The sequence below is a fragment of the Mauremys mutica genome, chromosome 1 (assembly GCF_020497125.1).
Source record: "Mauremys mutica isolate MM-2020 ecotype Southern chromosome 1, ASM2049712v1, whole genome shotgun sequence".
Taxonomy (NCBI): Eukaryota; Metazoa; Chordata; order Testudines; family Geoemydidae; genus Mauremys; species Mauremys mutica.
This window is the reverse complement of record NC_059072.1, coordinates 30,428,127-30,454,002: the sequence shown is the minus strand read 5'-3', so window position 1 is coordinate 30,454,002 and position 25,876 is coordinate 30,428,127. Positions and strand designations below refer to the sequence as shown.

Genomic DNA, 25,876 nt, shown 5'->3' with positions numbered 1-25,876 from the left:
GGAGTGTTGTAAGTAAGACATGAGAAATAATTCTTCCGCTCTACTCTGCACTGATACAGCCTCAACTGGAGTATTGCGTTCAGTTCTGGGTGCCACCTTTCAGGACAAATGTGGACACATTTGAAAAAGTCAGGAGGAGAGCAACAAAAATGATTAAAGGTCTAGAAAACATGTCTTATGAGGGAAGATTGAAAATATTGGGTTTGTTTAGTCTGGAGAAGAGACTAAGGAGAAACATGACAACAGTTTTCAAGTACATAAAAGGTTGTTACAAGGAGGAGGGAGAAAAATTGTTCTCTTTAACTTCTGAGGATAGGACAAGAATCAATGGTCTTAAATTGCAGCAAGGGAGGTTTAGGTTGGATATGAGGAAAAATTCCTTACTGGAAGGGTGGTTAAGCACTGGAATAAATTGCCTAGGGAGACTATGGAATCGCCATCATTGGAGATTTTTAAGAGCAAGTTAGATAATCACCTGTCAGGGATGGTCTAGATAATATTTAGTCCTGCCTTGAATGCAGGGGACTGGACTAGAAGACCTCTCGAGGTCCCTTCCAGTCCTATCAGTCTATATTTATTTTGCTACTGAGCAATGCATCATTGTAGGAAGAGAGATGACCTGTAAGTGACATTTTCTTTAGACATCTTATGTGAATGAAGCCCGGGTTGTGAGCCAACTTGAATTTGAGGAAGGAGCTTGGGAGGCGACCTACACCTTTTATTTTTTCCAATATGACCCCGGCCCAGCTCCATCTATGAATAGAAAGTTGAATTTAAAGGACAGTGCAGTCTGCCAGAGTTTATATGAATGTGATCTCCACCATATCCTTGTAAATAAGGAGTTAGGTCAAATTCTGCACTGATTTACACTCCAAAGTCCTTTGCTCCTTTGATATTTTCTGTTCTTAAACCAAATGCAAGTATCAGTGTGTGTGGCACAGCTCTTCTATGGGGTGACATCTGTCCCCAAGCTACCTTAGAGAAAACACCCACACATGGAAATTACTTTTGAGTAAGGAAAGCAATTGTGGGGTTTTTTTATTGGTTAAGTCTGTTCTACCTTCAATCTTATACTAGCAATATCTGTAAAAGATGAGCTGGGGAATACAGCTCTTACCAATCAGCAGACAAATGGGACATGTGCAGTAGTATTTAGGCTTCTTTTATAGACACCACACTCAATCCTACAAAACAGACGTGCAAATGTAAAAAAACATATTCATAATCTGTACAGTGCTAGGGAATTTTTGTTTCCCAGCAGAATATGTGGATAAGACAGTTTGTTAAACTTACTATTTTATAGACTGTATCAGAAACACACCCACACACCAACACGCATCTTACTTCCAACACTTACGGTACATCTACCCTGCAAAACAAAAACAAAACAAAACAACCCACAACCCCGCAGCCATGAGTCTCAGAGCCCGGGCCAATTGACGCAGACTCTTGTTATGAGGCTAAAAATATCGGTGTCGACTTTCCACCAGCCTGCGCTCTGATGCCTGGTCTCAGAGCCCAGGCTCCAACATGTGTGGGAATGTCTACATTGCTATTTTGAGTCTCACAGCAACAGCTCCGCGAGCCCGAGTCAGCTGACCTGGGCTTTGAGACTTGCTGTAGCAGGTTTTTTTTGTCAGTGTAGATGTACCCGCAGTTGGATGTTTGCCTCCTAGGCCAACTCTAGGTCAACATTAGGTGGGGTATGGTTAGCTTCAACCGTGGCCATTAACTGAGGGCATTTTTGAAAGTGCCTCTGAGTTCTCCAGTGTGGCTACAAGGCTGTTCCATTAATGGCTGGCACCATTCCTGAAGTCCTGTTATTTTTTGCTTTTGAAATAACCTATTACGCCCCCCTTATTACTTATGAGATGTCTAATCAATGAGAGATACTGAAGCAGCTGTCCTGGCAGGAATCCTCCATCTATTAGCCAAGGCAGTCAGGGATGTAACTCCATGGTCTGCATGTCCCTAAACCTTTGACTGCCAGAAGCTGGGACTGGACGACGGAGCATGGACCACTTGATAATTGCCCTGTTCTATTCATTCCCTCTGAAGAACCTAGCACCAGCCATTGTTGGAAGGATACTGGGCTAGAAGGACCATTTGGTCTGACCCAGTATGGCTATTCTTATGTTCTTAACTGGGAAAGAATAGAGTCTAGGTCCCTCTTCTGCTCTGCATTTCTAATAGAAGCAGAGGCAGTTAAAACTTATTTTAACCAGTGAAGTCACGTGATAGGACTCTGAATACACAGGAAGCAAAGCTACTCAGTAACAAGGTGCCATTTTAACTCAGCCACGTTTCAGAGTAGAACCAAGTCTGAAGCCTATGTATGAAGTCTATTATATGAATAGATTTCATAGAATAGATAGAAACTGTTCTCCTGGATTCTGTACTTGTGGATTAAAAGGTTTGGAACAGAGACAGGTTGGAGCTGAACTCCTCCAGGGACTCCACTGGAGACCAGATGTTTTTTTAATTGCTTTTTCTTCACTTGAAAACTCACTAAAAACGTTAATTTTCTATTGCTATTGTCTTTGTTGGAGGAGCCAGGAACTCTGAAGTTTCATGGTACGGTGAGTGACAATGGCAGATATCAGATACTTCAGAGGAGGAAGTAAGACCCTCCCCCCACACTCAAATTCACAGTTATGGATAACATGTTTATGAGGGAATGTTTTCTAAGCTCAGGAAGTTAGTGGTATGCTGATGACTTGAGTCAAGAGGATTGATATCCCACATACAATTTTATTCTACATAATATAAGTGTAGACATTTCGGTTATTCATACAAATGTCTAATACTGTTTTGAATTCTGCTAAATTATTGGCACTGAGGCCCACAAGTTAAGTATGTGTTGTGTAGAAAACCATTTCTGCTTTTTAGTTTTAACTATGTTGTCTTTAGTTTAATTGTGTGTCTCCTTGTAATTGTGCTATAAGAATACAAATAGGAGCACGAGACCTTCTCTCTTATTCCATTCACTATTTCATATACCTCTAACATGTTCACTATTATCTTTATGCAAAGACAGTTCTAGTCTTTTCAATCTCTCCGCATATGGATGTTTTTCATTCTAATCCTTTTTGCCCACCTTCTCTAGACCTCTTCTATTAATATCCACTTTTTGAAAGATTCTGATGAAAGCATTCCATTGATTCATATAATGACATCCCTTTCTTAATAGTCTAACATCTTGTTTGCCTTTTTTGCCTACAACTGCACATTGAGATGTCCACAATGATATCAGTTACAGTTAATTCCAAAATCAACAATGTGTACAAGTAATTCAAATTATTCTTCCAAATGGGAATTATCTGGAATGTGCCTGCATCAAATTTCATCTGGCATTAGGTTGAAAATCACTTTGCTTTGTTAGGTTTCAGAGTAGCAGCCGTGTTAGTCTGTATCCGCAAAAAAAACAGGAGTACTTGTGGCACCTTAAAGACTAACAAATTTATTTTAGCATGAGCTTTCGTGAGGCGGTAGCCACTTACGTCTGGTCTTGTAAGGTATGCCAAACGGTAGGAAAACCCCAAGACCAGGTCAAGGCCCCTCTCCAACCACTTCCCATAATGGAGGTCCCATTTCAGCGAGTAGCTGTGGATATTATGGGTCCTTTCCCAAAGAAGACCCCCAGAGGAAAGCAGTACATACTGACTTTTGTGGACTTTGCTACCAGATGGCCGGAAGCAGTAGCTCTAGGCAACACCAGGGCTACAACTGTGTGCCAGGCCTTAACTGACATTTTTACCAGGGTGGGTTGGCCCTCTGAACTGCTTACAGATTCGGGAGCAAATTTCCTATCAGGGACCATGAAAGACCTGTGGGAAACTCATGGGGTGCATCACTTGGTGGCCACCCCGTACCATCACCAAACTAATGGCCTAGTGGAAAGGTTTAATGGAACTTTTGGGGCCATGATCCGTAAATTCATACATGAACATTCCAATAATTGGGATCTAGTGTTACAGCAGTTGCTGTTTGCCTACAGGGCTGTTCCACATCCCAGTTTAGGTTTCTCACCATTCGAGCTAGTGTATGGCCATGAGGTTAAGGGGCCATTACAGCTGGTGAAGCAGCAATGGGAGGGGTTTACGCCTCCTCCAGGAACTAACATTCTGGACTTTGTAAGCAACCTTCAAAACACCCTCCGAGACTCTTGGGCCCTTGCTCGAGAGAGCTTAAAGGATGCTCAAGCAGAGCAAAAGGTCTGGTATGATAGACACACCAGAGAGCGTTCCTTCAAGGTTGGAGACCAGATCATGGTCTTGAAGGCGCAACAGGCCCATAAGATGGAAGCGTCCTGGGAAGGACCATACGTGGTCCAGGAGCGCCTGGGAGCTGTTAACTACCTCATAGCATTCCCTGATTCCTCTTTAAAACCTAAAGTGTTTCATGTTAACTCTCTAAAGCCCTTTTATCCCAGAGAATTACAGGTCTGTCAGTTTACAGCCCAGGAAGGAGATGACACCGAGTGGCCTGAAGGTGTCTACTACGAAGGTAAAAGGAATGGTGGTGTGGAAGAGGTGACCCTCTCCACAACCCTGCAATGTCTACAGCGGCAACAGATCAAGGAGCTGTGCACTCACTTCGACACCTTATTCTCAGCCAACCCAGGACGGACTGAGCAAACCTGCCACTCCATTGACACAGGTAATGCTCACCCGATTAGAACCCAACCCTACCGGGTGTCACCTCATGCCAAAGTTGCTATTAAACAGGAGATTGACAACATGTTGGAGATGGGTATCATCCGCCCTTCATGTTGGAGATGGGCATCTCCAGTGGTTCTGGTTCCCAAACCAGATGGGGAAATACGCTTTTGCGTGGACTACCGTAAGCTAAATGCTGTAACTCGTCCAGACAACTATCCAATGCCACGCACTGATGAGCTATTGGAAAAGTTGGGACGTGCCCAGTTCATCTCTACCATTGACTTAACCAAGGGGTACTGGCAAGTACCACTAGATGAACCCGCCAGGGAAAAATCTGCCTTCATCACCCATGCAGGGGTGTATGAATTTAATGTGCTCCCGTTCGGATTACGGAATGCACCTGCCACCTTCCAAAGGCTGGTGGATGGTCTACTAGCGGGATTGGGAGACTGTGCAGTTGCATACCTCGATGATGTGGCCATTTTTTCTGATTCATGGCCCCAACACCTAGAACATTTGAAAATGGTTTTTGAGCGCATCAGGCAGGCAGGACTAACTGTTAAGGCCAAAAAGTGTCAAATAGGCCAAAACAGAGTGACTTACCTAGGACACCAGGTGGGTCAAGGAACCATCAACCCCCTACAGGCCAAGGTGGAAGCTATCCAACAGTGGCCTGTCCCAAGGTCAAAGAAACAGGTCCAATCCTTCTTAGGTTTGGCCGGATATTACAGGCGATTTGTACCACACTACAGCCAAATCGCTGCCCCACTAACTGATCTGACCAGGAAAACCCAGCCAAATGCAGTTAAGTGGACTGAGGAGTGTCAGAAAGCCTTTACCCAGCTTAAGGCGATGCTCATGTCTGACCCTGTATTAAGGGCCCCGGACTTTGACAAACCCTTCCTAGTTACCACCGATGCATCTGAACGTGGGGTAGGAGCGGTACTAATGCAGGAAGGACCGGATCACAACTCCCATCCTGTCGTGTTTCTCAGCAAGAAACTGTCTGAGAGGGAAAGCCACTGGTCCCTCAGTGAAAAAGAATGTTACGCCATTGTATATGCCCTGGAAAAGCTACGCCCATACGTTTGGGGCCGGCGCTTCCAGCTACAAACTGACCATGCTGCGCTAAAGTGGCTTCACACCAACAAGGGAAACAACAAGAAACTTCTCCGGTGGAGCTTAACTCTCCAAGACTTTGACTTTGACATTCAACACATTTCAGGAGCTTCCAACAAAGTTGCTGATGCACTCTCTCGTGAAAGTTTCCCGGAATCAAGTGGCTAAAAACTGTTCTTAACATGTTTTCATGCTTTGTAGTCTATGTGATAGTGCATGTGTTTTATTACTCTGTTTGTTTACAGTTCTAGGAGGAAATCGCCGCCACGAAAGCTCATGCTAAAATAAATTTGTTAGTCTTTAAGGTGCCACAAGTACTCCTGTTTTTTTTGCTTTGTTAGGTTCTTTTGAAGGACCTCATAGTCTTGAGATGTGACTAACCTAAATAATTTTGTCATCTGAAAATGTTGCACCACTTACTGTTCACCTCTCTTCCAAATGACAAATACAGATCTGACTGCACAGGTTCTAGTATGGATACTTGAGGCATCTCACTGTTAATCTCCTTCTACACCCAGCAAAGTGTGACCATTTTTTTTTCTGGAGACTCTTTTTTTCTATCTCTTAACTAGATCCATGTGAGAAAGAGGATGGGTAACCATCAAAACCAGGCAAAGTAGTATATGTACTCTTTGCTGAGGTAGTGAACACATAAAGGATGATATTTGCATTCAGGGATCTAATATATGGATGGTATCCAAAGCCCTGAATTCAAGTTGATTATCAGCATCTGTTCTACACTTTCTCTCAAAGATGCCCAAATCCTACCTACTCCCCATGATGCTATGAGGTTCCTCGCCCCAGACTCACTTCTGGGGTATGAAGAGCATCCAAATGTACTTCTTGCCATCTCTTCTGACATCTCTGAGGACCTGCCCCTCCCATTCCCAGGGTCCCACTAGGAACCCTCACCACCACAATCCTCCTATATCTTTTAGGAGTTAGTTATCCACTTTTAGTTTATTAGAATTCAAACAGAGTCTGGAGAAAATAATTGATCAGCCTGTGTTCTGTTGCTGAGACAGAATAGCAGATAGCAGGGACAGACAGCTGAATATTAGTGCCCAGATATTCTGCATACTGAATTGCATGGATATTTATTGTGTTTGAGAAATTATTCAATTCACTCATTTCTAGAATACACACAAGACTCATTTGCACTGCAGTCTTAACTTGTCAAGCAAAGATTCTGGACTGGAACAAAAATTGTTTCAACCTTTATAGCATTGGAGCTCAGTCACATTTAACTAGTCTTTTCTCAATGGGATACTGACATTTCCCAGCCTGCCAGCCAAATGAATGCTGAAGAGCTCATATACAAGACTGCAGTCTCCAAAGGGATAAAGACTAGCTATAGATTGTTATCCTGTGCATATCAATAGGTAAGTCAAGTCAGAAGATGCTTAGTCTTTACTGGTATGCAGAAAGACACCATTTTTGCTATCTTACCAGTTTGGATATTTTATTTACTAGGGGAGAAAAAAGTGAACAAAAACACAAAATACAGAAAATTACAGAATATTTTTTAGAAAAACATTCTTAATAAATGACATCTTTTGAAACAAAGACTGGACGTGAGCTATCTATGAAAGTGCAAGTTCAATTTACCATCGATAAAGGTTAACATGATTGTGTTTGTTTTGAATTCATCATTAATGGGTCTGTAATTATCACTATTTGAAAAGACTGAACCCTTTTTTTAAAAAAACAGTAAAATAAAGGGCAAGGGGCACAAATGTTCTCTGGGAGAGCTCACAGTTGTGGTGCAGTGTAACATCTATGAACAGACTAGTAACAGCAGGAGCATTCCCCGCTTAAATTTAAAAAAATTATTCAGAGCCTTGCACTCACTGAATATTAACATTATGTGTTTTAATAGGGTTGCAACACCTGAGAAATTGGGGAAAATCTTGCAGAAGACATTTAAAAAACAAATGATCATGAAATCTCACCTGTAATTTGTGCAAGTAGAATTTTGACCTGAAGGATCTGTTGGGTTAAGAGTGACTCGAGGTGAGACCTGAGCTGACAGCAAAAATCCCAAAGCTAGGATAATGAGTGCTACAGTAGTACCTAAAATACAAAAATAAAAAAGATTTTACTTCAAAGTATGCAAAATAATTCTTTGCTGCATAGACCTAGGTCTGGAAAAAGGAAGACACTCAATTGATATGAGCTTAGCACAGTATTTCCCCACTATGCTAATCTGTTGTATAAGTATCTGAGAAAAAAATATTTGGGGGGGTTTGGGATTGGTGTTAAATTCAACAGCTCCCAATTTGATTCAAGTTGATTATCAGCATCTGTTCTACAGATGCTGATAATTTAGTATCCAGATACTAAATTACTCAGTTGTTTGGTTTTTTTAAACACAGAGTTGAAGACTGTATGAATTAACTTGTATTCCCTTAAGTGACAGAAATAATGTTCAAAAAGCAGAGTTAAACAGTGGCTTGTAAATCACAACATGTCACTAGCTCCCAGACATCCAGACCTACCTGGAAGAAGGACAATAGCAACACACTTTTGCAGAACAACATTCCTAGTTATATAGAAACACGAAAATAAATTTGATTTTTTTCACAGAGCTCAGTTTGTAGAAATGCTACCAAAAATATAAACCCGCTGTTATGAATCAACCCCTTTCTACCACTCCACTTGAGCCCCCTGAATTTTCTGTGAATCTATTGTCACAATGTGTAACACCAAAAAGGGGAGGACATGCAATACATGCAATGGATTAAAAATAGTTCATTCCTAGCACAAAACTTTAGACCATATAAACTGATAACACCTTGCTCAGCCTTCACATTTGTCCTAATAATTAACATAGGTTATTTTGCTATTGGGGAAGAATACCATACTGTGTACTATATCTTGTGTTATCTATTTCTAGTAAGCTCAATCACTATATATCGAGATATCATATTTTATATTATGTTTGTTTTTAGATACATATTTTTCTACAAACTACATATATGCAATTGATAATCGTGATAAGTTACAAAGAAATATGATAAACTTCAGTCAGTTGATGAATGAAGATATCATGCACTTTTGACCAGCACTCCTGCCCTGTTCCCAATAATCCATCTCTCTAAGACTAATTCTAAAAGCCTAAGCAACTTTAAATAGATTTGTAATATCAATCCACCAGAAAAAAATGTTTTTCCTCCTCCAGATTTTACCTGTTCAAGGCTCAGGATGCACAAGAATCAACCCTACACCAGTTAAAGCTTTTCTCCAAATAAAAATAGTGTGACTTCAGAGCCTGATATCTTGCAGCGCTGCAGAGCTCGATGCTATTGGAAAGGGGAGATCATAATTTTCAACTTCCCAGTAAAACTCAGCACTCAGCACTCATGAGAACTCAGCACTCATTTTTAGTCCTGGAAAGACTACAGATATTAGAAATTTAAAACATGACATCTTTAGGTACAGAAAAGCAATTAAAGGTAATTTTGGAGGGTTTTATGGCTCCCTCTGAATCCTGTATAGTTCTACTAATGGTTCTACTAATGGTGACAAAGGGACTTGGTGTCAGGATGGAGGGATACAAAAACTAGTGCCTATAATTAAAAAATACCTCCCCAAGCCATTCCTACAGTAGTTTTTCCCCCCTAGGTTGGATATTAGGAAAAACTTTTTCACTAGTAGGGTGGTGAAGAACTGGAATGGGTTACCTAGGGAGGTGGTGGAATCTCCTTCCTTAGAGGTTTTTAAGGTCAGGCTTGACAAAGCCCTGGCTGGGATGACTTAGTTGGGTTTGGTCCTGCTTTGAGCAGGGGGTTGGACTAGATGACCTCCTGAGGTCCCTTCCAACCCTGAGATTCTATGATTCTATGAAAATAGGTGGCACACAGAGAAATACATGATGGTTTTATTGAAAGCTAATTTGAAACGGTCTGTAAAACTAACGTATGGCTTCACCGGTCATGAGGAAAGCGACTATTCATGCTGATAAAATCTTTATACTATACCACACCCTCATGTATTCCTTTATTTAACTATGCATACATTTCACACACAGAAAATATTTGTATATGTCTATATGTGTAATGCAGTATGCTGCACTACACATTTATCTAACACCTTTACCCAAGGATCTGACAAAGTACTTATAATGTGAAGCTAGCTTTGACCTTATTTATGCAGAGACAATAAGTCCTTCTGTAACATATGGGGCTAGATTCACAAACCACTTCACTACCATACAAGTGGAGTGCAGCAGAAGATTAGAAGTGCACAACAACACTATGTAACAGTTCAGGACAAGTGAGGCCTCATCTGGAGTACTGTGACCAGTTTTGGGCCCCACACTACAAGAAGGATGTGGAAAAATTGGAAAGAGTCCAGCGGAGGGCAACAAAAATGATTAGGGGGCTGGAGCACATGACTTATGAAGAGAGGCTGAGGGAACTGGGATTGTTTAGTCTGCACAGGAGAAGAATGAGGGGGGATTTGATAGCTGCTTTCAACTACCTGAAAGGGGGTTCCAAAGAGGATGGAGCTAGGCTGTTTCGCAGTGGTACCTGATGACAGAAAAAGGAGTAATGGTCTCAAGTTGCAGTGGGGGAGGTTTAGGTTGGATATTAGGAAAAACTTTTTCACTCGGAGAGTGGTGAAGCACTGGAATGATTTACCTAGGGAGGTGGTGGAATCTCCTTCCTTAGAGGTTTTTAAGGTCAGGCTTGACAAAGCCCTGGCTGGGATGATTTAGTTGAGAATTGGGCCTGCTTTGAGCAGGGGGTTGGACTAGATGACCTCCTGAGGTCCCTTCCAACCCTGATATTCTATGACTCTATGATTCTAAGTGAAAAGTACTTTACCCAGTTCAGTTGGCATGGGGAACAATGGTATTGCAGGCAGAATGTAATTGTATCTAAGAAGAAGAGCACAACTCACACTTTCAAAAACTCACACACACTTGTGTGTGCCTGGCTTACACATTAAAAACTTAGTCAGATAGTCTTTAAAGAACTACCCATAATATGGTTCTTATGTTTTTTAAGGAAACACAGGTTTGTTGAGAAAACCAATTTAAAAAATATGAAAAATACTACTCCTTCTACTGCTCCTCCTAATGTCCTGTGTAGCAGAGTGTTTGTTTGATGTATTGTATTAATAATTATATTATTCTAGTATTATAATACCATGCACTAGCATTTGCCAGCACCGTTGCCAACATGAACGTGTGTGCATTAATTGGGTGGTTTTTTTGAGCACACACAGGCAGTTTACTTATGCTGATAGATCTGTTTCTGATGCCAAAACCATAAGCCAAATCAGGAAGCCTAAATCTCTGGAGAAATTATGAAGCCATCATCAAAATAAAAATGTGGATTTTAAATTTATTCTATATTTGGCGTTGTGATGCTACTATGACTATTTACATCGACGACAGTCCTCTGGGCATGCTGGATTTCATCCTGGATTTAATGTACTTTCCAAATGCTATAAGCCAGAACATCAAATATTATGAGACATGTTTCACATGGGGAATGATCATCAAATTTATATTCATTCTAAATATGCTTTGTTCATCTTTTGAGAGGTAGACCTAATACAGAAACATCTTCCTTCATCCCTTAACCCCTTGTCCAAAGGAGGAGGAAATATTCAGATCTGGCATATAGGCATTATATAGTATTTCATTCTGTGGAAAGTTTTCCTTGTCTAACAACACAAACCAATACAGCATATCATTAATTGAGGCTAAAAAACTGTAAGTATTCTGAAGAGATTTAATGTCCTCTCTATTACATAAAGCTAAAATGTTGTCATATGTACAAATACATTGTGTCTTCAGACTGCCAAAGCCTGAGAAAAAAACTAAAACAGATGTTACATCCTTCAAAATCTCTCCACATTTTACATGTAATGAACAGCCTTTGAAGATACAGAAAAAAGGAAAGAAAGACAATTGGCATCAAGATATAGCAGGAGTTGGAAACTAAGTGGAGTCAGTAGCCAACCATGTTAAAATTCTGGCTGTCTTCTCCCCTTTTTTGGCAGAAAGAAGCCTATGGCAACTTTCGTAACTTTCCAGCGATCTATCAGCATGGTAGGATTTTTTTTTAAATGTTGCCAGCTCTTTGAAACTAGTGAAGATGCCAAGCTTCAAATGGTAAACCCTCCTTTACAGAACATTGGCAGAGAATGGAAAAAGTCCATATCAGTTTAGGAAAAAGAATTTAGAGTAAATCTACTTTTTTTATCCAACCATTAATAATGGTATTACAGACCATAGCTAGTCCAATAAATGTCAAGGCATTACCGCAAGACAGTACTTAATGTGCGTACTGTTACACCTATGTAATGTTTAAAAATACTTATGACTTATGCAGTGCTTTTCATAACTTCATACATTTGTGCACACTTTTCAAATTTTTCTTGCACTTAGCTTTCATATATCCATGCAACCACTGAGTACTGTCCTTATTTCACATATTGAGAGGTGACAGCAGAGAGGTTACCCACAGAGGCAGCACCAGTTGTAACCAGGTTTAGAGTTCAAGATTTCCCAATTCCCTTGAGAGGCAGTTCAAAGTAGCAGAGTGAAAAATGCACACTCAGAAACATAACAAAACCCACTATTTGAAACACTGCCCACCAGAGGATCTAAAGAGCAACATAGGACCTAATGTTTATTTATTAAGCATCCCTCCTGCTAAGATGCTCTGTATGCCACACAGACAATTAAAATGCAATAATAACAGATATGCAAGAATGAAATCATCATAGAATGTGACTTACAAACAAAACACTGCCTCCCCCGACCAAATCCTAAAAGCCAAGCACCACATGAAAAGCTCTAAATAGTATTTAGAGATGGTATATGATCTCAGTCTCAGCTCGAGGGGAGTCAGTATTTCCTTTTTCCTTTTTTAAAAGGCCACAGTATGAAGATGACTAAAAGAAACACAACACTAAGTAAAATGACTGAAAGAAGGCAACCCAGTACAGAGAAGGGACCTAGAAAAGGACATCTTTACATACTAATTCTGTTCTGCATCTAAGTACCATAAAACCAAACACTCCTTACAGTATTCTTCCTGGTTTTACCACAGCGGCCATCTGCTCTTTTACTAAACTGCTTTGTGAGAGATGTTTGCATGAACATTTTCAGATTATTGATCTTTGAATATATTAGTCAGAGGACCTGGTCACAAAGGGCCCAAAAATTCTAGAGGCAGGGACTAAAGCCTGATGGTCAGGACCCAAAAGGATCAGTCTGTAATTCTAGCACCAAGACACTGAAAAATACACTATGCCTAACACGGAGTACAAGATTAGTATTGCGTTATTGCAAAAAATAGGCTTAAAGTATTTGGGGAGTAATAAGAAAGTAATACAATTCTGCTTTGTTCTGCTTTTATTCATGCCTCATTATAATATTTGATAGGCCACACAGAAAAAGAATGACTATCAACTGAGTAAATAGCATCAGATGACAGAGCTTGACAAATTCACACAACGTTATATATTGCTGTAAGAGTGATATATGGTAAACAGTTTGCGGACTAAACAAGTGGCCTGATCTGGATTCAGTCACAACCAATGAAGTGCATATTATTTTGACGTGTGCTTTAAACTGCTAGGAAATCTAAACAAAGGTCAACAGCATGAAAGCTATCAGCAACTCAATCCAAAGAATAAAGGTGGATTTGATAAATCAGTTTCACGTCTAGATCAGATGCATAAACCATGTGCCAAGAGATATGGAAAAATAAAAGATGCAGGTTGCAGAGATGTGAGTGAGTCATTCAGCAGTAACTAGTGATTGCAACAGAGGGTTGCTAGCATGGCGACCACTCCCCATGCATTTACAATTTTAAACTTAAACTTATCTGCTTGAGCTAAAGTTGAAGAAGTACTTTCTCAGCGTTGCTGTTTTCAATTATGCTCAAACAGGTTTTTTACACAATACTAAAGATCACAAGAATGCAAGAAATGTACCCTGCCGGTATGTCCCATACCGTTTTGTCTCCTGCAATGTCATTAAATTGCCTGCTATGGGGAGCAGCTAAGTTACTAGATACTCTTGATGCAAATAACTTCATGTAACATTCTGGCTCTGACCTCAGTTGGTAAGTGGTTAACGGTGACTGCTCTCTTTTATCCAAATTATCTCTGTCAAGTTTCAACCCTTCTGCTGTTGAATCCTGTATAAGAAGATTCAAGTTGTCAAAATCTAAACTTAAAAGGCATTATTTTAAATGTGGGTACCTATTGTAAGTTGAACATACCAAATTTGCTCAAAATTACATGTTTTAATGTACAAATTGGTTAACTGTGCATACCAACATGCACAGTTACCACACACAAATGCATGTTTTGCAGGCAACATGAATGAGGACAAATTTTGTAGATGCAGCTTAGGTGCTATTAGTTGAGAATTTTATCCAAATGTATTAGTGTTCCACTCTGGCAAATAAGTTTTTAAATGAACGAGTAAGTTGTTTTACTCTTGAGATGTTTAGATCCCTGATACAGAGACTACCACTGTCAAATGTCATGTTCCTGGGCCAACTATGGAGGTAGGAGAACTTCTCAACTACACAGTTATAGAATTTTTTTTAAATGGGCAAAACAAAGTATGTTTCCCTAATCTCGTTCTCTGAAATGGCAGAACTCTTTTAGCTGAAAGTTTCCAAAACAAAACCAGACCACTCAACCTGAAGCAGAAACTTGGCATGGAAAATTTCAGGCCAAAAAGTCAGGTAAAGATATAAGCAAATGAAAACAAGGTCGTATAATGAAAACTAGTGGTTTGAGCATTGGCCTGCTAAACCCAGGGTTGTGAGTTCAATCCTTGAGGGGGCCACTTAGGGATCTGGGGCAAAAATCAGTACTTGGTCCTGCTAGAGAGGGCAGGGGGCTGGACTCTATGACCTTTTGGAGTCCCTTCCAGTTCTGTGAGATAGGTATATCTCCATATATTTATTTTTTATTTATTTTATATTAACTGTAGACAGTGCTACTAGTTCTGCCTCTATCACCTTCCTAGAAGTGACCATTTTGATTGAGTTTAAGTGAGATGTTAATGCCATTATACAAGAATGCTTAGCTAACGGCTAAAATTCATAAGGCATTCAGAATTTTACACTTTAGTTTCTCATGTGACTATGTTGGATTAGCCACTTCATGTTAAACCATTAACTATAATGCTTTTACTATTTCATATTTGGAGGGGCAATGAACAGAACAGCATTCTTCTCTTTTTAAAAGAACACAGCAACTATATGTCTTTTTGCTTTCCGTAATAATTTCTGACAAAACGTTGCAAATTCACTTTAGTTTTTAAAAATTACATGTGCCATATTATATATTTAAAAACTAACCAACTGTGAAGTTAGGCACATTTGATTGCTCCTAAATTAAAGTCTTAAAGGGGTATACCTATTATTGTCAACTGTGCCCTGAAGCAGAAATTGCAGCTGAACAAATATACTCCTTATGATAAATTTAAAAATTGCTTTCATTCTTAGTGCCTCGCTGCACATTGTTTTCATTCTTAAAGGGCCCTGTGTACTTCAGCTTAATGTATTTAAATGTGTGTGTGTGTAGGCAAAATAAAGAGTCAGTTTATTTTACTTTTCTTTAGAAGATGGTGTTGATCAAAGTAGAATTCAGAGCCTTATTTTCATTTTGTTCACTTTCATTAGAATCTAACAGTATTCCCCAAGTAATCTCTCACCTGTTAGGCTACCAAGCGTAAGTTTCCGGCGGCCCACTTTTTCAACAAGCCAGACTCCCACTAGTGTGAAAAGGAAGTTTGTAAATGCTGTCACTGCAGCCAGCCAGATTGCAAGACTGTCATCTTGAACCCCCGACATCTGCAAAATGGTTGCACTGTAGTACCTGTAAAATGAACAAGAGTCAAATGTAAGTACCACCACTGATTTGACCTTTGCTTAGATCACAGATTCCGTAATACAGTTTAAGGCCAGAAGGGACCATTAGATCATCTAGTCTGACCTCCCGTATGACAGGCCACAGAATTCGACCCAGTTACCCCTGTACTGAGCCCAGTAGCTTGTGTTTGGCTAATGCATAGCTTCTAGAAAGGCATCCAAGCCTTGATTTGAAGTCTTCCAAGAGATGGAGAATCCACTACTTCCTTTGGTAGTTTGTTCGAATGGTTAATCACTCTCAGTGTTAAAAAGTTAAACATGTTTTAGCTAAAGTGAAGTGGAGAATGGTCTTTATCCTCAAGGAGAGAACACGCTGCTGAGAGATTTCATAACCTTTCAAAGTGCTTTAAACAGAGCCACACAAATACATTCAGTGCCATTTCATGGGAAGAAGTTTTTCAGCAGCAAAAAAACACAAAACAAAAACTCCAGCTGCTTGCTCACTGACAAGGAAAACAATGTATCACAATTCACAAGGGGGAAGAAAAGAACATCAATCATTACATTAACCTGTAGGATCACTGGTCCTTGACCCTTGTGATAAACAGCATTTTTGTGCATTGGAAAAGGGAGGATAGTGTGTTGGCATTGAAAGCGGAAAAGTCAATGAAAAACTCAGGAGAAATACATCACAGCTCTATTTAACCAAAACTCCCCATTATCCAAACTTCACTTAAGCTTTGCCCAGTTTATCTCATTTATTTTAAATGTCCCAAACACTTTGGGTAAAACTGTTATTGAAAATTGACAAACAAAAGCTAATAATTGATTTTGGAGTATGTGTTTAAATTGCATTTGCCAGTTGTAATTCCAGTTCTAATTTTGTAATGGGAGAGCACTGAGTGTTTGGAATTTAGCTCTTTTTCAATATTTAAATATGTGAAGGATAAGAGATAACCAAGAGCAAGGAAGAAGGGATGATGTGCAGGGACACACCCTTGTTCTGGTGGAGAGGAGACTAACGAGCTCTTCTGGACCTGCTCAGCGTTAACGAGGCGCACCTGAAAGGCTTGCTCTGCCTGGAGGAGGGGGGAGCTTAAAAAGGGAAAACCTGCCACAGGAAGGGGTGGTGAACAGGAGGAGGGCTGCTACATCACAGAGATGGATCAGCCAAGAGGGAGACAGTAGCAGGCCCCACTGCCCCAAAACTGCACAGACCAGTTGCAAAGTAGGACACCAAATAGGAGGAGCTGGAGGCAGACCCTAATAAAAGACAATGGACTCACTGATGGACCAAGCCCAGAGAGCTGAACCGAGTAAGACTGTCTGAGAGACAGGCCACCGTTCCCTGTCTTTGCTTTCACTTGCATTCCCCTCTCTCATAAGTGAGAGAGAAAGGAAAGGACCTTTCGTTTGCCTGTTTGTTTTGCTGAGAGCAGTGGTTCTCAGCCAGAGGTCTGGGGCCCACTGAGGGGCCACGTGCAGGTTTCAGGGGGTCTGCCAAGCAGGGCTGGCATTAGACCTGCTGGGGTCTAGGGCAGAAAGCCAAAGCCCCCACCACCTGGGGCTCAAGCCTGGGGCTCCAAGTCCCGCCACCCAGGGCTGAAGCTGAAGCCTGAGCAACTTAGCTTTGCAGGACGCCCTGTGGCAGGGGGCACCGGGCAATTGCCCTGCTTTTTACCCCCTAATGCTGGCCCTGGCTTTTATATGCAGAAAAAGTTGTTGTGGCACAGGTGGGCCGTGGAGTTTTTATAGCATGTTGGGGTGGGGGAGAAGGGGGGCGCCTTGGAAAGAAAAAGAAAAAGGTTGAGAACCCCTGGCTCAGAGAACTCCACCTATGCTACGAACTAGGGGCAAGGACTTTAGAAATGAAGTGGTGTCTGGAGGAAGTTCGGGAGCCTCTACCCCCTACAGATGAAATGAAGAAATAAAAATTGTGAGGTTTCACTATTGTAAAAGAGCAAGATGGCAACCCTAATGAATGCAGACACAGCAACGGGAGCAGCAGGACAGATGTCTTTTGAGAGCAGCAATAATGACTCCTCTTCCTTTGGACTCCAGAAGTTCAGCATCAGGAACAAACTCTGATACTACTAGTGTTGACAGCTGACATTAGCAATGCTGACACTAACCATTCATTTAGTAAGTACAATTTAGGATAGGACTCAGGATTAGGATTCATCTGTCATCACTAATCATATAGCATTTACTAACAGCACATTAATCAAGGTCACAGCCATACTACTAGCCTGCCACCAATTTTCTGCTAGTTTTATCTTGCTCAGTTCATGTATTTGGTTTGCTTCTGAAATATCTGTTTTGTTGTGTGAAGGCTCAGAAGTTGTGTGAAGGCTCCTAGTGGTATTGCACACTAGGCTCAAGTGCCAACTAGCAATTTATTTATGTATTTATTTATTTATTTACAGTGATGGGCCTAGGTTCCTGATCCCTGTTCTCTATCTTATTTTGATACTTTGTATTTAAAAAAGCAATCTTCTTTCAAAAAAAAAAAAGTTCCTGAGAACCTTGAGAGATATCACAGGAAGCTGGTATAATTTCTATTTCTTTTTCAGAAAAAATCAACATTTGCCCAGGAAACATAACAATTAGAGGTGTCAATTAAAATAGGCACAATTACAAAATAAGGAAGCCGTGCACATTTTTGCCCAAGTTTAATCAAATATATGGCTTGTATGCTTGTTTTTAAAGTTTTGTTGAGCTGTTTAATATTTCAACAAAATATGCAGTTTATTTTGCACAAACTCTTCCATCTTCATTTTCTTTTGTTAACCTGCACTGACTGAAGAATTGATTATTCAGTCATTCAAAAACGCCTTCAAATACATAACCGCTCTTCAGGTTTTGACACAGCAATCGCCAAACAAAATGTCAAAGCTCACCTTTGTAGTTTGCATTAAATGCCACCTCATTACTTTAATGCCCCAGCCTTCCAGCCTCTGAAATTTGGTGGTTCTGTTATTTTATGTTTAGGACAGCAAAGAGTTCTTATTTCCAGCAAACAACCTATGGCTAAGCAGTCAGTGCAAATGTACCTTGCAGTAGTATAGAGTTTCTTTATAAATGAAATTATAGCATGGTCACATGAAATTAAGATATGAAACATTTAGGCCCTTTGAGTACCTACAGTGGCTGCCCTTCCCCATCACCTCAACACAAGCATCTGGCTCCTCATCTTTACAGCCCTTCCCTTAGCCCAAGGGTGGCCAACCTGAGCCTGAGAAGAAGCCAGAATTTACCAATGTACATTGCCAAAGAGCCACAGTAATACGTCAGCAGCGCCCCTATCAGCTCCCCACCCTGCTCCCAGCACCTCCCACCCACCGGCAACCCTGCCGCTCAGAGCCTCCCCCTCCCTTCCTGCACCTCCCGATCAGCTGTTTTGTGGCACGCAGGAGGCTCGGAGCAGGGGTGGTGGTGGTGTGAGCGAGGACACGGCAGGCTCTAGGGAGGGGGTCGGGAAGGGGTGGAATGGGAGCAGGGCCTGTGGCAGAACCAGGGGTTGAGCTCTGAGCACCCCTCGGCACATTGGAAAGTTGGCGTCTGTAGTTCCAGCCCCAGAGTTGGTGTCTCCGACCAGGCCTAAGATAAAACTCACATTGACTTCAATGGGACCAGAATTTCAACCCATGTAGTACATAAAAGCCTCTACTCTGTTCTCCTTCAAGTCCCTCCTTAAGATTCAATTCTCCTATGATGTCCACAGGAAATTGCCAGCTGTTAACAATTAGGTACAGACTTCTGATACTTATTTTCTGTTTCGTTTATTATTTAAAAACAAAAATCATCAGCTTGAAATGTTGTATGTTGGTGTGCACATACATGGCCTATACAAACACATTCTCATGACTGTTCCCTTTATCCACTCTCCACGTTCCTTCCAGCTGCTTGTTGCACCCCCTTGTTTCATCTGTCTTCACTAGATGTTAAGCACTTATCTGAACCACCGAAGTTTCAGAGGTTGGGTACAGAGTTTGGATCAAAGGTTTCTATTTCATCTCATTTCTTGGTTACATAACTGCACTCAAAAACAAAAGAATGTAAAACTTTAGAGCCTACAAGTCCACTTAGTGCTACTTGTTGTTCAGCCAATCACTGAGAGAAACCAGTTTGTTTAAATTTACAGGAGATAATGCTGTCCTCTTCTTGTTTACAATGTCACCTGAAAGTGAGAACAGGTGTTTGCATGGCACTGTTGTAGCTGGCATTGCAAGATATTTACATGCCAGATGCACTAAAGATTCATATGCCTCTTCATGCTTCGGCTATTGTTCCAGAAGACATGCTTCCATGCTCATGACGCTCGTTAAAAAATAATGCATTAATTAAATTTGTGACTCAACTCTTTGGGGGGAGAATTGTATGTCTCCGGCTCTGTTTTACCCATATTCTGCCATATATTTCATGGTATAGCAGTCTCAGATGATGACCCAGCACATGTTCATTTTGAGAACACTTTCACTGCAAATCTGACAAAATGCAAAGGAGATACCGATGTGTAATTTCTAAAGAAAGCTACAGCACTTGACCCAAGATTTAAGAATCTGAAGTGTCTTCCAAAATCTGATAGGGACAAGGTGTGGGGCATGCTTTCAGAAGTCTTAAATGAGCAACACTCTGATGTGGAAACTACAGAACCCAAAGCATCAAAAAAGAAAATCAACCTTCTGCTGGTGGCATCTGACTCAGATGGTGAAAATGAACATGCGTCAGTCTGCACTGCTTTGGACTGTTATCAAGCAGAACTCGTCATCAGCATGGACACATGTCCTCTGGAATGGTGGCTGAAGCATCAAGAGACATGAATCTTTAGCGCATCTCGTACGTAAATATCTTGCAAAGCTGGCTACAACAGGTGACATTGTAAACAAGAAGCAGGCAGCATTATCTTCTGCATATGTAAACAAACTTGTTTGTCAGAGCTATTGGCTGAACAAGAAGTAGGACTGATCAGACTTGTGTGCTCTAAAGTTTTACATTGTTTTATTTTTGAATGCAGGGTTTTTTTGTATATAATTCTACCTTTGTAAGTTCAACTTTCATGATAAAGAGATTGCACGAAGTACTTGTACTAGGTGAATTGAAAAATACTAAAAATAGTGCAAATAATTGTAATAAAAAATAAATATAAAATGAGCACAGTACACTGCATTCTGCGTTGTAATTGAAATCAATATATTTGAAAATTTAGAAAACTTCCAAAAATATTTAAAGAAATGGTATTCTATTATTGTATAACAGCACGATTAATTGCGATTAATTTTTTTAATCGCTTGACAGCCCTAGTTTTGCAAAACCAAACCACGAGCCACCAAAGTTCAGGCATTGGTGTGTGGAAGCCTAATTAGTATAGAAGTTTTGGATTTGACCCAGCCCTAATATGGCATGGCAACATAATGGACTAAAAATCCCAGCATAAGTATCTGTTGGAGTCAGGCTATGAGAAATAAGAATTGTCTGAATTTAGCACTTGAGTCCATACTTCATTATTTCTCTATTGTCCACCTGTGCAGCTCTAACTGCTTATTAAATGTTACAAGCAATAGGTGATGGCAGCCCATTTTAAATTCTTCCTGAAGAGGGGGAAAATCCACAAAGGTCAAGTCTTCATATTGTGTTACAGACAACACTGAACTTGCACCCAATATTATAAAGGACATAAAAATCAATGTATAGGGCATAGTCTTTTAAAGTTTTTGTGGTTCTAGAATGTTTTTAAACATTCTAAAGCAAATGACAAAGGACAGTCTTTGAAACACATGTAATATTCTTGAAAGCAGATGAATGCAGAAAGACAATCATACGATTATGTAAAGTTATGCACTCATATACACATTAAAGTATCTTAAATAAGACATGATTTTTGAAGATGTGCCTCCTGAACTTGAAGAAAACTGGCCTTTAATACATTACAATCTGCAAATTCAAATGGCACATTGCTAATTCTATAAACACAAGCGGTTTTATATACACGTTATTTTAAAGCAATCCTCATATAATGAAGTACTTGATATCCACACACAAATATATATCGAGAGAGAGTTCAGCTCCTAATAAAACAATACATTTAATCTCTTTCCTCTACAGAGTTGACATTGTTCAAAATGACATCCTGCTGTAAGGAAAGGAAAATCCTCATTTACAGCCAGGTCCCCAGACAATTTGTAATGCATTAGACTTTCTTGCTTAGTCCATTTAACCAGTAGACAAAAAACCCTAATGTTTCAGGTTCTGTATCTTTCAATAAAAAAATGATGACAGCTGCCAGATTCTCAGCTTCCCAATTCTGCTTGCCCGTATCCTTTATGATGCACCACTCCAGTCTATTCTGCAGAACAAGGTCATTCTTACAAATTCTGTGTGTAATGATGTTAGCCGTTTTGGGGAGAAGACATAATTTGCAGTATTGGTAAAAAATAATGTATAGCTGTTCTTAAAACAAAAGCATCTTCCTCAGCATTTTAAAATGATCCTTGCTACAGTTTGGGTTAAAAAAAATACTTGATACCCGCATACTACTCAAGTAAACTACCCTCTCAACTGCAATAAAACAGCCCCATGCCTGGACAAGTGGGTCGAAGGGGAACTCAATTTTTTTTTTAAGGGTAGCCCCACTAACTGAGTTGACTCAGCCTGAGGCATTGTGATATTGCGAACAGAGCATTGGAAAACAAACAAATGAATTATTAAATACTGAAGAAAAATCCACAGTAGGGAAGATATATCAACAGATTCATGCACTCTGCCTCTGCAACTCCTGTGTGAGCATCAATGGGGTCCACTTGCTGTGTTTTATTAGTTTCTACACTAGTATAACTAAACTAATAGTAAATTGTCTATAAAACAAACAAAAAAAGAGGCTTAAATTCTTATTACCTAATAAAAAATTACTATCAAGACAGGTCTCTAATATTCAAGAAGATATATTAAGGTATTTTCTCATCTTTTCCTAGGCCCCCAAATTGATTTTCTCAGGGTACGTCTACACTACGGGACTATTCCGAATTTGCAAAAACCGGTTTTGTAAAACAGATTTTATAAAATCGAGTGCGCGCGGCCACACTAAACACATTAAATCGGTGGTGTGCGTCCATGGTCCGAGGCTAGCGTCGATTTCTGGAGCGTTGCACTGTGGGTAGCTATCCTGTAGCTATCCCATAGTTCCCGCAGCCTCCCCCGCCCCTTGGCATTTCCGGGTTGAGATCCCAGTGCCTGATGGGGCAAAAATCATTGTCGCGGGTGGTTCTGGGTACAGCCTCACCCCTCCCTCCCTGAGCAGCAGACAACTGTTTCGCGCCTTTTTTTGCTTGGTGAACTGTGCAGACGCCATAGCACAGCAAGCATGGACCCTGCTCAGCTCCATACCGCAATCGTGAATGTTTTAAACACCTCGCGCACTCTCGTGCAGTCTATGGTGAACCAGGACCTTCAATCCGAGGCGAGGAGGAGGCGGATACGGCAGCGCGGCGATGACAGTGATGAGGACATAGACACAGAATTCTCTCAAACCGCGGGCCCCTGTGCTTTGGAGATCCTGATGGTAAAATGGGGCAGATTCTATCCATTGAACGCCGATTTTGGGCCCGGGAAACAAGCACTGACTGGTGGGACCGCATTGTGTTGCAGGTGTGGGACGATTCCCAGTGGCTGCGAAACTTTCGCATGCGTAAGGGCACTTTCATGGAACTTTGTGACTTGCTTGCCCCTGCCCTGACACGCCATAATACCAAGATGAGAGCAGCCCTCACAGTAGAGAAGCGAGTGGCGATAGCCCTGTGGAAGCTTGCAACGCCAGACAGCTACCGGTCAGTTGGGAATCAATTTGGAGTTGGAAAATCTACTGTGGGGGCTGCTGTGATGCAAGTAGCCAAAGCAATCACTAAGCTGCTGCTACGAAAGGTTGTGACTCTGGGAAACGTGCAGGCCATAGTGGATGGCTTTGCTGCAATGGGATTCCCTAACTGTGGGGGGGCGATAGATGGAACCCATATCCCTATCTTGGCACCGCAGCGCCAGGGCACCCAGTACGTAAACCGCAAGGGGTACTTTTCAATGGTGCTGCAAGCACTGGTGGATCACAAGGGACATTTCACAAACATCCACGTGGGATGGCCAGGGAGGGTTCATGACGCTCGCGTCTTCAGAAGCACTACTCTGTTTAAACGGCTGCAGCAAGGGAATTACTTCCCAGACCAGAAAATAACAGTTGGGGATGTTGAAATGCCTGTCGTTATCCTGGGGGACCCAGCCTACCCCTTGATGCCATGGCTCATGAAGCAATACACAGGCAGCCTGGACAGTGGTCAGGATCTGTTCAATTACAGGCTGAGCAAGTGCAGAATGGTGGTGGAATGTGCATTTGGCCGTTTAAAGGCGCGCTGGCGGACATTACTGACTCGCTCAGACCTCAGCCAAACCAATGTCCCCTATGTTATTACTGCTTGCTGTATTCTCCACAATCTCTGTGAGAGTAAGGGGGAGACCTTTATGGCGGGGTGGGAGGCTGAGGCAAATCACCTGGCCGCTGATTACGCGCAGCCAGACACCAGGGAGATTAGAAGAGCACACCAGGAAGCGGTGCGCATCAGAGAAGCTTTGAAAACGAGCTTCATCAATGGCCAGGGTACAGTGTGACTGCTGTGTTTGTTGATGAACACCCAACCCCCTTGATTGACTCAGTCCCTGTAAGCAACTCCCCCACCCCCTTCGAGTACAGCTTACTTATGCAAATAAAGTCACTCTCATTTAAAAAGCATGAATTCTTTATTGATTCATTATAAAAAGAGGGAGAGAAGTAAGGGTGTGGTTTGGGAGGAGGATAGGAGGGATGGAGAAGGCCATTAAAAAAAAATTCACAGTAACGACATCCTTCTGGTTGGGCTGTCCACGGGGGTGGAGTGGGCGGGTGCACGGAGCCTCCCCCCACGCGTTCTTACACGTCTGGGTGAGGAGGATGTGGAACATGGTGAGGGTTGAGGGTGGTTATACAGGGGCTGCAGCGGCACTCTGTGATCCTGCTGCCGTTCCTGAAGCTCCACAAGACGCCGGAGCATGTCAGTTTGATCACGCAGCAGCCCCAGAGTTGCATCCCGCCACCGCTGATCTTCCTGCCGCCACCGCTGATTTTCCTGCCGGTCTTCCTGCCGCCACCTCTCATCTCGGTTGTCCCTCCTGTCCTCACGTTCATCCCTCCTGTCCTCACGTTCACTGGCCTCTTTCCTGTAATTTGAAACCACGTCCTTCCACTCATTCAGATGAGCTCTTTCATTGCGTGTAACTTCCATAATATCCGAGACCATCTCATCTCGCGTCTTCTTTTTCCTCCGCCTTATCTGTGCTAGCCTTTGGGATGGAGGAGGGATGGTTGAAAAATTTGCAGCTGCATGAGGGAGATAAATATTTAGAAAGATACATTTTACAGAACAATGGTTATACTCTTTCACAGTGAAAAGCAGTATTCACCTAGCACATGTGATTTCCCTACAAGGTCGCATTTTTCATCTTAATAGTGAGTGCCTGCAGCTCTGGAGTTACAGATCTCACAGACACAGGTCCAGGCATCAGAATTCAGCTTGCATGCGGCCATGGTAAGCCACTGTCTTTCGGCTTCTGTAGTGATTTACCCCTCCCCCCCAACGCATGGCTAATACCACGCTAGCTCCCTGCTAATCAACAACCTTCCCACCCACTGCGTGTCTGGTACCTTGGGGAAGATCGCCGGTGACCAAACACAGAAAAGATCATCGGCATTTCACTCCTCCCCTCCCCCCGCTTCGCTACGTGCAGGAAAGTTTTTTTTTTAAGCTGATGCAGTCCACGAACCCAGTAGAAAAATGGCCACCCCCCTTACTTAAATTCCTGATTTTTAACCAGGTTATCCTGAACGATATCACTTTGCTGAGGATAACAGAACAAGATAAAGAACGGATGCTTCTTGAATGCCAGCAGTCACCGGGACCATACGCTGCTATGCTTTGCCACGCAATGATACCTGATTACTTGCTACATGCATGGCGTGGTAAAGTGTCCTACCACGGTGGGCGGAACAAGGCTGCCTTGCCCAGAAACCTTCTGCAAAGGCTTCTGGAGTACCTACAGGAGCGCTTCATTGAGATGTCCCTGGAGGATTTCCTCTCAATCCCCGGACATGTTAACAAACTTTTCTAAGTAACTATACTGTCTGCGAATGCATCCCAAGTCCTCAGGGCAAATCAATCATTA

At 41.6% G+C, this 25,876-nt stretch overlaps 1 protein-coding gene across 2 annotated transcripts in view; it reads right to left on the bottom strand.

Moving 5' to 3' along the window:
- Positions 1 to 25,876, bottom strand: part of SLC2A13 (solute carrier family 2 member 13) — a 343,282-nt gene that overhangs the window by 88,318 nt on the left and 229,088 nt on the right. For both annotated transcript variants that reach the window (XM_044992726.1, XM_044992736.1), the window contains exons 5-6: positions 15,481 to 15,644; positions 7,733 to 7,853 (exon numbers count right to left, since the gene is read on the bottom strand). In XM_044992726.1, coding sequence (XP_044848661.1) covers positions 7,733 to 7,853; positions 15,481 to 15,644 — 285 coding nt within the window. The remainder of the gene's footprint in view (positions 1 to 7,732; positions 7,854 to 15,480; positions 15,645 to 25,876) is intronic.